Raw genomic sequence first — 14,402 nt, forward strand, 5'->3', positions numbered from 1 at the left:
CCAGCAACACAAAATTCCTGTGCATTATTATAATGTTTCCATTTCCATTGATACGGTCTGTTTATACTGATCTTGTAATATGTATTACAAAAGTTCCCATGTACTCACCTTTTTCAGAGACTGCATCCTCTTTTGTATTTTTTTGCAGGTCTCTGTTCTAACTAATAATGGTGCAAATGAAGAAGTTGGTCTGCGGTTGGCCTGTAAAGTCAGAAACAAGCTCAACCGATCCGACCGAGGCAGTCTGAGATACAGTATACTCAGTTAGAGTGTATGTGTGGAAAAATCTAGCACTCCTAGATTCTGTCTTCAAGCGAGAAGCCAATCACAACTGTTTTCTTCTTTTAGGCCTTCATTGATTGGATGGCACCCATATAAAAGTGTCGCAAGGGTCTGAAAACAACTCGGGGTTTAGTTTTATAAAGAAGAAACATTATGTATGACCTGAAGTTGCAGTGACAATGTCTTAAAAGTGTTCAAATAGTGAAATCAAACGTCTTGTAGACTTTGTTTGCTCGTATTTGTCTCCAACAAGACTCTTTTTAGAGCACCATCTTCGTGATCTGACTGAGCAGCGGAACCGGTTATTTTAACCACACAATGTCTAAATGCAAAGCGGATGTAGGTCATAGGCAAAAGTGCAGAAGCAGTAGGCAAACGTGACAAATAAAGAACGAACAATTTATTTATGAATTATTTAAATAGATTACATCAACACAGGAAAGAAAACTGCACTCAGCAAACCATTTCATTGGGTTCTTAAAGTGCTGAAGCTGCAAATAACAGAGGCCTCATGGTCATCCCACATGGAAAGAACCTATATAAACATATATGTTTTAATATATGTTTTGATATATGTTTTTAATATATGTGACATATATAAAATTGGCCGTTTTCCTATATTATATGTACATATATGCACCTACATGTTCACCTATATATGCTCACCTATATGTTCACATATATATGCACCTATATGCACCTATATGTTCACCTATATATGCACCTATATGTTTACCTACTATATATTAGTAAAATTATTAAAATCCATAGCTACTAGGCCTACACTGTAAAAAAAAAAAAAATCCCGTATACAAACGGTAAATCTCTGGCAGCAAAGTTTCCAGACGGATTCCGTTAAATTACAGCAAATAACCATTTCACAAAATTACAGGCAAAAACAGTGAAAATACAGAATTGACTTTACAGTCAAAATTTATTAAATTACAGTACATTACTGTTGATAATGCCTTATTAAACCGTGGAAAAACGGATAAATGATGTCAAATTACATTTAAAAAAAAACATTTAACTTTCAAGTTAAACTGTAAATTTAGGGTTTTATAAAGTTATTTTATAATAATGCTGTCTATCTACAGTAATTATCTTTTAATATATAGTTTTTCCTGTGTATAATAACTATGAAGTTATGTATAAAAATGCATTAAATACATAAATTCAAATTCAAAGTTTGTATATTTACAGTTAAGGCATTTCCAATTTCACAACTTTGACCAATCTCTAATTAAGTACTTAATAATAGCAAATGTACAGTCAATTTCTGTTAAATTAATTAAACGTATAAGTACAAAATACCTGCACATTTACAGTATTACTCATTAAACAAACACTGAACATCAAGATATGTGAATGATAGGAAATACAATCTTAGTATATAATTTAGAACATGTAAAAATATCTACATTAAAAGGCAATTGCTGTATGCCTTTATACTCTAATATAACTTATTTTACACATTTACAATTACATTTTATCCAAAGTGACTTAAAAATTAAGAGAACAATAGAAGCAACAAGTGCAGTGACAAGTCCCAGTTAGTGTAGCACAGTATACAAGTTTATTTATTTATTATTAAAACAAAGATTTAGTATTATTGGGTCAAGTGTTTATGAAAAGATGGATCTTTAGCAGTTTCTTGAAAATGTGTTAAGTTGGGCAGGTCATCCCACCAGCAGGGACCAGTCCAGGTAAAGGTCAGTGAAAGTGGTTTTGTGTCTCTTTGGGATGATGGCACCACAAGGCGCCGTTCACTTGCAGAACACAAGCTTCTGGAGACACATAGATCTGAAGCAGTGAGTTTAGGTCTTGCTGGAGCATCTGGATCAGTTGCAGAGGTTTGACTGATGCTGGAAGGCCTGCCAGGAGAGCATTACAATAGTCCAGTCTGGATAGAACAAGAGCTTAGACAAGGAGTTGTGTGACTCCGACAGGAAGGGCCGGATCTTTCTGGTGTTGTATAAGGCAAATCAGCAGGATCGCATGGTTTGGCTGAAAGTGAAACCATAAGCAGTTTTGTCTTGGCAAGGTTGAATTGAAGGTGAAGGTCATTCATCCAGCAAGAATTTTCCATCAGGTAGGCTGAGATGCGAGCAGCAACCGTCAGATCCTCTGGCTGGAATGAAAGGTAGAGATATATGTCATTATAAGTGATAGGAAAACCCATGTTTCTAAATGACAGAGCCTAGTTACAATACAAAAAAATAATAATAATAGATGGGTGGAATCTAACACAATCGTGGTCTTACTGAAGCAAAACCAAACCTTGTGCAGCTCCAGTGGCCTCACAAGGATCAAATGAATATTCACATGGGAAAATATAGTATAAAACAAATTAAATTTTCTGCCACTTTTAGTGCAATCATATGGAATCAGAAGACTCGGCCATTACAATATTTTAAATTACTTCTTCCCATACCTTGTTTGCCATGATCATTCTGCTTTCCACTTGACCTGAAATCACAAATATATATATATATATATTTTTTTTTACAACTCAGTATTACATTTGCATATGTCAGAATATGTTCCACTGGGACAATGCAAAACCTCAACTGACGTGTTGGCAAGCATGCAGCCAGAATATGGAATTTATCATGTGGTGTTCATATTCTAGCCTCATGTGTTTTCCTGTATCAACAACAAGTACAGTATTTGCTGAATTCGTTTTCTTAACGGTCTTGATAACCACATTAACCCTTATGAAAATTAACTATGGTTTAACCAAAAAAAAAAAAACCTTGGTAACGTTAGGCCTATTTGTAGTATAACTGTGGTTATTAAAAATGGTAATAAAAATCCGCCAAAAACGTGGTTACTATTTTTTAAGAGAAGAGTTTTCAGCTTCCAGACAGTGTTTAAAAATGTCCCGCCATTTAAGAGATTGATTTACTGACAGATACTATCGCGTATTAACAAAGATTTTATACACAATTAAACGGACTTTATGTATAACAAGTCTACGAAAGCTTGTTTTAGGTATTTTTTGAGGTGTGGGTTCAACTGATCTTTCTTAAAACAGATGGAAAATGTAAAGATGCATGCTACATTTTCAGTGTTTTGCCTCCAGCTCATCATTTAAAATGCTAATGTTAGCTTGAAAACTGTAACGTAAACTTAACACAAATGTAATATAAAATATCGTTCACATGCAGACTCTTACCTCAGCCGGTGATCGGTTGGCATGATGTCCGCTGTGACGAACCAGGCTCACTGAAAAGGGTGCTATTTCCGAAGAATCCAAACTGACAACAGCTAGGGCTCCTGCTCACGGCTGCTCTCGACGAACACGATTGCTTTGAATTATGAGGTGTCATATTGAACCCCTGTTAATCTCACAATCCACTTCAGGAGAGTAGACTGAATTCAAATCTCCCACTTGCACTTACAGATCCAAAGTCGACTGATCAGCTGACCGTTGTGGGCGCGACTAAACAGCGGAAACGTAATGGCGGCGAATTTGAATCTGCGTCATCGCGTGCGCGATTAAAAAAATACAGACCATTACCTGTAAAAGTACACTTTTTTTTACAGTGTAGGCAACATAAATAAAACCCCAAAATGTAGAAATTTACATTATTTATTTACTTAAGAACAATCAAATAGTACAAGAACAAAAATAAGACAAAAAACTTAACAGAATTTAAAAAAATTTTTTTATTTTTATCTTTTTGATCTCAGCTCCGTGAGCTTCGAATTGATAGATGTGCCTATCTGAGCTAGGCATCATGTATGACAGTTTCCAAAGTGAGATATGAGCTACAAAATGACCATCCTGCCATGAGCTATAGGAGACATATCTTGTATGTACATATAGGGCTTATATGTATATAAAGAAGCAATACAGGAGACCTATATGGCCTGTATATGCACATATATGCACCTCAATTATGCCTATATGTGGCATATATACGCATATATGCAGCATATATATTATCATATATGTGCATATATGCTGTATATATGCAGCATATATGTGCATATAAACTGCATATAGGTTTCATATATGCGCATATATCCTCATATAGATTCTTTCCATGTGGGATATTTTGTCAGCCGCACACATTTACAGTCAAAATGTAAAGCAAAGTAAAAAATCATAGAAATATAAATCACATACACAAGTTGGTGTCTGGTCAGTGAATGATATAGACATGGATCAGGCTATCAATCATAGTAAAATGTCTTCGTTCAGTGTTTATTGTGGAGATGAGTGGACTCTGACAGGGCTGCATGGAACTGGATGATGGTCACCGAGAGTTGAATACAATGCCTCAGAATGCAGGTGATCATGGAGGAAAGGCTCAGGTGTGACACTCATTCCTACAGGAGGCACAGACTGTGAACGTGCTCTTCCTGAAAGAACATGAGAATAATGACTTGATCTGTTCTGATTGCTCATGAGACGATAAGAAAAAAACAATGCATAAGAGGAGTCATCCCTTCCCACCCTTCCCCTTTGCACTGTTATTTTTTTAATATATTATATTCATACAATTTTCATTTTCTTAAAATGAATTTATGAAGACACGCAAAACATGTTAAAAAAAAGTCTAATTCTGATATTCATGCTGTGATTTAAGGGTCCTAAGAGGAGCATGCGCATTTCACTTATATAATACCATGTGCGCGAGTGAACAGAGCATCTGGTAAGCTGTTCATGTTTTGGTCTTTTCAGTTTGAGTCACAGTAAAGAACCTTGGTTTCATGCACATTCGACAGTTGCTGTTATTACTCAGGTATTTTACTGTAAAAAAAATATTACTCCACACAATTTTGGGGTGCAAATTTCAAAAACAGTGCCTATTTTGCACTAGCATGTCATGTCATTTCACTAGTTCGCCTGCCCATTTACAATTTGTGCGTCTCACTAGCCTACACTATCTGTTTGTATAGCAACCGGAACTTGGCAGCTGCAGTGCCACGATGATGTTGCCAATTGGCTCTATTATTTAGAAGGCGGGACTTATTCCAACTTATTGCCTTTGCAATATCTACCATTCATAAGTAATATGTGTGCACCACAAGCCAGAAAGGGGGTAGGCTGTCATTAAAGAATCTTACTTAATAAGACCAATTCTTAACAACAGCTTTTAAATTTGCTGACATATTAGGAATGCTCTTTTTTTCATGGCATGAAAAACGAACAATTTACTTGAAAATGTGAGTTGTAAAAGCATCATACTCAACAGAACAGATTTATGTGTTCTTTACATATTTGGGAAGATCTTAAAGGGATAGTTCACTTTTTTACCTCTTATACACAGCCATGTCGAAGTGATCTGATCTGACGTGTACGCAGACTGGTGCATAGATATATACACTAGATGTCGCCTTAAAGACATTCGTTCCAATGAACTGCCGTAGACAAGGCGACTACCCAAGGCGTCACTTTTTGTCACTTTCAACCATGCTTCAATATCTGACGCTCAAAGCACCCTTTAGCGTCCATATGAGACGCAGAACCCTACCACAGACCCAGAGCCGCCTTAACCTAATGTTAGGCCCCGGGGCTGAGAGGTTTTGTAGGCCCCCCATCCCCTCAATTTAAAGAGTCTCATTTAAAAAAAGTGTAATAGCCTATCTATAGGTAATCTACATCACAAAATGCATTAGTTTCTTTCGAGACCTACAACAGTGATTTTTTTAAATATTGTTTTTCATTTTAATATTGTTATTAACATATCACTGAGCACATAAACACAAGACACTTTATTTAACAACCACACACAGCAACTAAATTTCAACTTTATGCAAATGAGAAGCGATTTTCGCGAGTGATGACCAATAGGAAAGAAGCCTTTCAGTGGAGCTCAGCTCCCGTCACCGTCTCGAGTGAAATTGCATGTGAATCGGCAAGACCGAAGAGTTCAAGGGCGATTTCACTGTTTTATATGATTTGACTGTAACTAACCACAAACATGGATATAATAAAATGATGCATGGAAAAGAAACTGTCGACAGTCTCAGTGAGTTTAATTCATACATTTATAGTTCGAGTGTTGTAGTTTTATGATGCAAGTTTAGCACTGCTGCAGTTCATTTTACAGTGCATTATGTTGACTATTAGGGACAAGAAAATGTATTAGCCTATTTGTCAAATTCGGATGACGTTTTAGTAATTGATGACAGTATGAGTGAGTTTAATTTGTAGATTGATCGATCGTTAATCTAGTAAATGATTTAATCCCTGAACACTGCTGTGTGGTAGATATAAAAACACTCTCCCAACAGCATACTGTTTCTTTTGAGCCTAATTCCTAGTCAAATTAAAATGATATAGTTGTATAATATCACTTGTGGTGGTGTTTTGTATAGATGTGGCCAGACGAGCAGTCTCGCCTCATTCGCGCCGCGGGACCTCTAGACGCGCGTAAACGCGTCTTTACAACACTGAAATCACTCGCGCCATACGCTCTATTCGCGTTTGGTGTGAACGCACCATAACAATAACATTAGAGCGACAGCACTACCAACACCCACAAGCGACTAGCGACATACAGCGACAAAATCTGACAAGTTAAAACAATATGACCTTTTCAGCTCATCATGAACCTGAACATGGGAGGCCCCTGAACTTGGGAGGCCCCTGGGCTTCAGCCCAGGTAAGCCCGTGCATTAAGGCGGCCTTGCACAGACCTAAACCTACCCAACCGAAGCGTCTCATATTGACGCTAGGGGGTGCTTTGTGCGTCGAATATTGACGCTTCCGAAAGCGTCAGTTACATGACGCCTAAACCTACCCATAACCGAAGCGTCACATATGGACGCTAAAGGGTGCTTTGAGCGTCAGATATTGAAGCATGGTTGAAAGTGACAAAAAGTGACGCCTTGGGTGTGAGAATGTGTTGCTATATCTATGCACCAGTCTGCGCACACGTCAGATCAGATCACTCGGACATGGCTGTGTATAAGAGGTAAAAACTATATAAATACTGTTCGTTTTCTCACACAAACCGCTCGTTTCGTGTCTTAGGCCATCAATGTGTACTTACGATGGGGAATTGTTTAATTTGGACGACGGGGAATTGTTTTAATTTGGACTCTGTGCATGCTCTTTGAGGTGGTGCCCATAGACCTGCATTATATGACTGACAGACAAGAACGGTTTGACCTAAAAATATCAAAATTGAAACTACTGCGGAAAAAAAGACACCTACATCTTGGATGCCCTTGAGGTAAGCTAAAACATACCAAAAATTAATTTCAAAGTGAACTATCCCTTTAACTAGCAGAATAGAACAAGCATATTAGTTTGAAAGATCAAACTACACCAAGTTTTTGTAATCATTTTTTTACATAGGCAAATATAAACAGTATAGGCCTACACTTAAAGGTGCGTTGTGTAATTTAGGAGGATCTGTTGACAAATACAATATCATATACATAACTAAGAGTTTTGCCTGCACCTGGACGAATTTACAGGAGGACGCCGAGGACGATGGAAAATTCCATTCCAAGAGAATGATAACTGAGATTTAAATTTATAAGAACAGACTCTATATTTTGGAGATCAAATATTAAACTTACTTAAACGCTCACACACGACTGTGATAATCAGTATGGCAAGAATCAGCAGTACACAAGTCACCAGAGCCATCCACGTTGTTATACCTATGAAAGAGGGATATTGAGCAACATATCACAATTATTGCATAAAAATTCTAATAATTTGTGAAAATATTTGCATGAGACACACTTTGGTATTTACTGCTACGTGCACCTCTGTTCTCATAACAGTCAGCAGGAGACAGGTGGAGAATCATTGGTTGGCTCAGGGATGAGTGATTTACCCAACACGAGTAGTTTGTACAGTCAGAGACATTCAAATATGAATGGAGGGTGAATGATCCATCTGGGTTGGTTTTGTTAATGTTGTATGTGAGAGAGACGTTCTGAAATCCTCCATTTCTCACCCACACCTGCTCTAGAGCGGAAGGGTAAAACCCCTCAGAGAGGCAAAGAACCGTGTGAAATCCATCCGATGCTCTTACATGTGACACGGACACCTTGGGGTTTGCTGTAGTAAATATAAGAGTTATTAGTAAAAAGCTCATGTATTAGGAGCAGATATTTGTCTCGGTTATATGATATACACTCAAGTCACTACGATTTGATTCTACTCATAATAAACTTACCAATCACTTGAACAAATGTTCCTTCTTCACTCAAAACCTCAGACGGAGGTGGTATGTTTCTTGTCACAACACATTTGTAAGTGCCAGTATCATTTATCTGCAGATTTGATACATCAAATGAAATTTCCTCAGTCTTTGGAATAAATCTAATGTGATCTTGACATGACTGATTTATCCATGAACTGTTACTCTTCATTAATGAACACAGTGTATTATTAGTTTTCAGTTCCACTGTGAAATTTTCAGTGTCACTTGATGGTTTGTATTTACAGCTGATATTGACTGACTTTCCTCGATGAACAGTCTGAACCGAGGTGCCATTGAATTCTGAATGTCCAGCTATTACTGAAAAAGATGACAATTCAGTTTTACATTTGAAGTTATATTAAAAAGTAGGGATTCAGTTCAGAGAATTTTCACATTTTTAACAGTATTGTATAATCACCAGAAAATAAGGACATCAGCATCAGAGCACATGAGGTCACAGAGTTACACTTTGATGATATCTATTAAGAACAAACAGAGAAATACATTGATAATATTTATAGGCTATTACAAATACATATTTTGTTTTGGTTTGTTCTGAAATAATGACTGGCTGACAAAGGTGTTTAGTTAAATAAATAAACATGAAATATTGATTTGAACTGAAATTAGGCTACTTTGTTAAATGAGAGTGTACAAAATACATGAAACTAGCACAAGTAGGAGACCACTTGCCAAGCCAACTTAGTTATTATAAATCATTATTTCCCCAAACATATTTGACAATAGAATTCAGCATTTGACCAATCAGATTCAAGCATTCATAAGAAGCTAGTCTTTCCACTAGTGCTGCACGATTAATCATATCACAATCGCGATGTCAAGCCTATGCGATTACGCTATATGACGCAAAATGTTGCGATTTTATGAAATAAATAAATGCATGTGTGGACATGACAGGCCAAGATCTCTGAGAGCTGTTTGCCCGTTTTCTACACCGCTAATAACAAGAAGACCAGTCAGTTTCCGTTTAGCGTATGGGCTGACAGGGCTCTTTGTATGTTTACAGCATTAGGTGAGATTTTTTTTTTTTTTTTTTTTTTTAGAGAACAATTTACATGTATCTACTGTACCTAATATTTATCCTAATGAATCGATATTGACTCAAGATCGAAATCAAATCACAAGATCAAGCAATAATAAAAACAGTAGCCTACCAGTCATTGTACCATGTAAACATTGTAACATATTGTCACTAAACCTAACAAAATTCTGTTACCAAATGTTTTGACAATCACAATACACATTCTGCTTAAATGTCCGTTTGTCTGGACAGAATGTTCAAAATATCTTTTTTTTCATGAGCATACATACAATGTTCTTATTTATTGTTCTATACTATTGAGACAATAACAAGTTTACAGTAATGCAAAGATGTCATTATTTAATTTTGTAAAAAATATTATTTTAATTTGAAAACACTGAGTTGACAAATACACATTTCAGCATTATCACTAATCTGTGTGTGCATTTTCCTTGAGAACTAAGCAAGTTGACTCATGAAACAAGTTTATTATCGCAATATTGACCTCAATAATCGCAATATGACATTTTCCCCAAAACGTGCAGCCATACTTTCCACAAAGTGATACATTTCAAGACTACAAAATATCACATGAATTACTGTTTAGTTAAGCTTCACAAAACTGACCGAAACATATATCAAATTTGAATAAAACACGTCAGAAAGTAAAAGCTGATTTATAAAGTAAAACAAAAAAATATTTTTCTATATATTATTATTGTAATATAAAACTCCCATATTCTCACCATTTCCTATTTCAGAAACTGCATCCTCTTTGCATTTTGCATGGGACTCGCTGACTGTTCTAACTCATGATAGTGCAAATGGAGAAGTGATGTTGGTTTGAGGTGGCAACGTAATTTATGTCAACTCAGAAACAAGCCCATCCAATCCGACTGAGGCTGTCTGAGAGTAGACTACTTAATTTGCAGACTGAAAGAAAAATAAACTAACGCTTATAAAAAAATAAATAAAAAATTCTATAGTTTAAGTCATGACAATCAAGAGCACTATGAGATTCTCAAGCAGTTATTCTATGACATACAACCTACAAAATGAATCTATATTCATCCAGGGAGCAGCCAATCACAATGCTCCCTTTTCTTTTATGGCTTCACTGATTGGAGGGACCAATGTAAGAGGCATTGCTCATTGTCCAAGCTGACAATGTCTAAAAGTGCGCGGGCGTTTTAAATGTTAAACCAGATGTCTTACAGACCTCATTTGCTCATAACGGTCTGCACTATAAAGACCTCTTTTGTAGAGTATCTTCACGCTCTGTAGAGGCGGTGAGGTCTAGTTATTTTAACCACAGCAGGGTTACACGTGAAATGCAGAGAAGCTATCATTTAGCTCACGTGTAGATATGAAGTAATTCAGTGCATGGATGATGTGCTCCTCAGACCTATTTTGCAGTTTCACATAGGTTTCGGTTGAAGATGAATCGGAAGCTCTTTGAAAACGTTTTCCTTGTATTCATTTATACACTAAGTGATGTTTTAAGTGTTTAGTTTAGCATGTTAAAGCTTGCCATCTTTTTATTCAGGCAATTGTAAAGAATTTTTTTTGCCCTGTTAAGGAGAGAGCATAATTTTGATTAAAGATTATGAAGGCACATGATTTAGGAAAAAAGAATGATGTGCACAGATAAATAATTTATAATAAATATTTAAATATTCCTTAAAAAAAAACAAGATTTTTTTTTTTTTGGTGACTTTAAGTCTGGAAAATACAACTTTGAAAAATCTGAACAGATTTTAAAACACTACGCATCATACACTTGTCGACTTTGTGAATGGTTACAGAAAAAGAAAAAAAAAAACACTCTAAATGACTGAGGACAAGATACGTTCATAAATTTCCATAATAACGAGATCTGTAAGGAACGTTCACGTCCTTGTAGTTACAGATGAGATTTTTTTGTGCTACTTGTAAAATGTGACCACTGTACCACCTGACTCTTGTAGATGTATTTAGGCATTGATAGTGCTGCCATAAAAATGCAAAATTCCCAGTCGACGTAAACAGCTCCGAGAACATCACGTGAAATTTGTCTACACAGACTTCCCAAAATCTACAGAATGAATACTGTAGAGTACTGTAGAAAATGAGCAGTAGTGAAGCAGATGCAGATAATCACAGCCGTACAAATAAATTAAGGCGAGTGTTTGTTTTTGCTCAACAAGCAATATGTTAATATTAAGCAACTAAACCATTCACTGTTATTTGAACGAATGGGTTAATGATTCAATGAATCACCCATAAAGAGTCACTTGTTTTGTTCCTAAATTAAACGTGTTTGAACAAATCAGTTTTTTAATCACTTGGTTGAGTGAATGATACCATATTTCTAAACAAATGAACTGAATGCATGATCAATTGAACGCATGACAATGACAACTTGTTTAATATAACAATCAATTGTTGCCTGGCGTATTGATGTAACCTGCTGAAAAACTCGACGAATCTCCTCCACCAAAGCACTTTTGGAACGCTACTCTGTCAATCAAATTGGAAGACCAGAACTAGGCTACCTGTTGTATTGTACTAGGGTAGTGAATACACAGAGATCTGTCATTGTATAATGTCTTTATTCAGTGTTGACTTCAATAGGGCTGCATGGAACTGCATGATGGTCACCGAGTGTTGAATACAATGCCTCAGAATGCAGGTGATCGTGGAGGAAAGGCTCAGGTGTGACACTCATTCCTACAGGAGGCACAGACTGTGAACGTGCTCTTCCTGAAAGAACATTAAAACATTTATTCAGTCATTGCACATGGTGACGAAAGTCTAAATCACATGTGAGGGGAAATGAACACTCTATTACTTGAAATAGAACAACAACTGTACATTTGTGAGCATGATCAGGTTCAGATAGGTAACCAGTTGGAGGTTTACCAGTAAAACCAAGAACAGGTACTAAAAGCGTGGGAGATTTGTGACTCACCGTGACTGATGAGATAATGTTATTTATTTTATAATGTGATAACATGACACTTGATGCCTAATGACATTTTGCATATAATTAATATCAAGAAATTATGAGAGAAAGACTTTCAACGGCCCTGTGTTTGCAAATTTTTTTTTCTTTTTTTTTACACAGTTCCAGTTTCAGAATGACATTTTTAAACAAAGTGAGACTTTTAGGATGTAAAGTGAGACTTACTGTAACATTTACACATGACTGCAATGAACATGAATGCAATGATCAAAAAGACAGCCAACACAGACGAGATGATAAACACCACTTTCACAGTCACACCTACAAGACAGAATAATTGTGAAGGCCTCATAAATACAGTATATAACATTGAAATAAAAAAATGTGCAATATCTCAAAACGTACCCCCTCTTTCATAGCAGACCGAGCTTGATAAATTGCCCACAAGTGGTTGGTTTAATGATGAGTGGTTTACCCAGCAAGAGTAGATTGTGTCACTGATGGTGTCTGGCGGCAGTTCAAGGTATGAGGATCCATTGAATGATTTGTGTGAGCTGTTGAGAACGTCTCCATCTTTGATCCACAGCTGTTCAAGAGAATGGTAAAATCCCACAGAACACACAAGCATGGGAGATCCATTAGGCCACTTCCCACAGGACAGAGACAAGATGGGACGTACTGCAGGAATTCACAAAAGCATTATTATAATATATTTAGCCTATTGATTTTTTTATTTTTATTCTGAGTACAAAGAAGTATTTACCAATAACTTGAACTCTTTCTACTCCCAGGTCCTCTTCAGGTGGTTTTGCAATCCTCTTCACAGTACAGGTATATGTGCCGGTGTCCTGATTTTGGAGATTTAATAGCTCAAAAGATATTTCCATAATCTCTTTAATCCATATGAGTCTGATGTTATCTTTACAATCTTGTTTTCTCCATGAATCCGCATGTAAATATGAACACAGTGTATGACTTAATGTTTGAAGATTCACTGTCATGATTTCTGTGTCATTTGTTCGTCTGTAGTTGCAGGTAATTTTGGCAGACTGTCCATGATTGACAAATAAAGTTGTAGTGTTATTTGCTGCCGCATTGCCAAAAGCTGAAAAACAAAGACCAGCAACAACTTGAATTTCTCATGCTTTCTCTCTCGTTGCACATGCAGGAGCTTCCTGTGTTGTTTGCTGAGGCACAACATTTCTGATAGATTCAACTTCAAGCACTTTTGATTTCTTTAGAGGATATTTAATGCAATTTCTATTACCGAAAACCGAAGACAGCAGCATCCACCCACAACAGATCAGAGAGAAACACTGCAAAAAAGTTTACATATTAAAAAGAAATGTCATATGAATATCATTTCAACAAAGATCTTATGAATTAAGTGATGAGATTCAGAGCAGCATATTTATTAAGACACTGAAATTTAAGAAGTATTAACTTTTGAAATTTGTTAGCTGCATTCCCCCCCCGAAAAAGAACGATTAAATATTCTTTCAGCTTAGCAAAAGCATTATATTAATTTAGATCTAAAATTATTTTCACACATCTTCATAAGATCACATACTCACCATCGCTCTTTCCTGGGGAAGTGTCAAATTGCGATCTCTCTGTCTTTTGCTCAGGCGTCTCATGCTAAAACTGGGCTTGCATGGTGATTTCCTCTTTAAGCAATGCAGAGGTTAGCAGCAGTTATAACAATTTATCACCTGGATCTCGTCAAATTCATTGTATGTTTCATCACACATTTTAAAAAGATGCTAGGTACTAGACAAAAATAAATCAAAATAAATATGAACTCCACCAAACAAAATCTTACACTCAGGACTGTCTATCCAATTTTCAACCACCAACAGAGTGTAATATAGAGATGTAAATGCGTTTTTTTTTGTTGTTTTTTTTTATACTCTAAAGTTGCTTGTTAGCTGGAATTAAATGAAAGGAAAGGATG

The 14,402-nt window shown here is 36.2% G+C and overlaps 2 protein-coding genes and 1 long non-coding RNA gene across 5 annotated transcripts; all 3 read right to left on the reverse strand.

The window, feature by feature from the left end:
* Nucleotides 1-1,344: 1,344 nt before the first annotated feature.
* Nucleotides 1,345-3,668, reverse strand: LOC309488753. The gene is made up of 3 exons (XR_014202263.1): nucleotides 3,461-3,668; nucleotides 2,717-2,751; nucleotides 1,345-2,413 (listed from the first exon to the last, which is right to left on the reverse strand). It is a non-coding gene; the product is annotated as an uncharacterized lncRNA (long non-coding RNA).
* Nucleotides 3,669-4,342: 674 nt separating this feature from the next.
* LOC309488805 (tapasin-related protein-like) lies at nucleotides 4,343-10,435 on the reverse strand. 3 transcript variants are annotated; one of them, XM_082157223.1, is made up of 6 exons: nucleotides 10,251-10,435; nucleotides 8,881-8,941; nucleotides 8,436-8,780; nucleotides 8,009-8,317; nucleotides 7,828-7,911; nucleotides 4,343-4,653 (listed from the first exon to the last, which is right to left on the reverse strand). In XM_082157223.1, exons 1-6 carry the CDS (start codon nucleotides 10,251-10,253, stop codon nucleotides 4,496-4,498), a joined length of 960 nt encoding a protein of 319 aa, XP_082013349.1. In that variant the 5' UTR covers nucleotides 10,254-10,435; the 3' UTR covers nucleotides 4,343-4,495. The 3 variants fall into 3 exon arrangements, with proteins under 3 accessions (XP_082013349.1, XP_082013348.1, XP_082013350.1); XM_082157222.1 differs by having other exon boundaries at nucleotides 7,997-8,317; nucleotides 10,251-10,433; XM_082157224.1 differs by having other exon boundaries at nucleotides 8,021-8,317; nucleotides 10,251-10,431.
* A 1,643-nt stretch (nucleotides 10,436-12,078) lies between these two features.
* On the reverse strand, nucleotides 12,079-14,402 carry LOC309488804 (uncharacterized protein). The gene is made up of 6 exons (XM_082157221.1): nucleotides 14,023-14,402; nucleotides 13,716-13,764; nucleotides 13,212-13,553; nucleotides 12,854-13,126; nucleotides 12,674-12,769; nucleotides 12,079-12,246 (listed from the first exon to the last, which is right to left on the reverse strand). Exons 1-6 carry the CDS (start codon nucleotides 14,083-14,085, stop codon nucleotides 12,095-12,097), a joined length of 975 nt encoding a protein of 324 aa, XP_082013347.1. The 5' UTR covers nucleotides 14,086-14,402; the 3' UTR covers nucleotides 12,079-12,094.

Source organism: Leuciscus leuciscus, assembly GCF_965113295.1.
Source record: "Leuciscus leuciscus genome assembly, chromosome: 24".
NCBI lineage: Eukaryota > Metazoa > Chordata > Actinopteri > Cypriniformes > Leuciscidae > Leuciscus > Leuciscus leuciscus.

Bases quoted from the DNA above. Each gene is read 5' to 3' on its own strand.
- LOC309488805 (XM_082157222.1), bottom strand. The intron at 8,781-8,880 runs GTGATTATACAA...CATCTTTTTCAG, and splicing joins GCTGATGTCCTTATTTTCTG to TAATAGCTGGACATTCAGAA. The intron at 4,654-7,827 runs GTAAGTTTAATA...ATGTTCTTTCAG, and splicing joins AGTCGTGTGTGAGCGTTTAA to GAAGAGCACGTTCACAGTCT.
- LOC309488804 (XM_082157221.1), bottom strand. From the start codon at position 14,085: ATGAGACGCCTGAGCAAAAGACAGAGAGATCGCAATTTGACACTTCCC. The intron at 13,765-14,022 runs GTGAGTATGTGA...ACTTTTTTGCAG, and splicing joins TTCCCCAGGAAAGAGCGATG to TGTTTCTCTCTGATCTGTTG. The intron at 12,770-12,853 runs GTACGTTTTGAG...TCTGTCTTGTAG, and splicing joins GGTCTGCTATGAAAGAGGGG to GTGTGACTGTGAAAGTGGTG.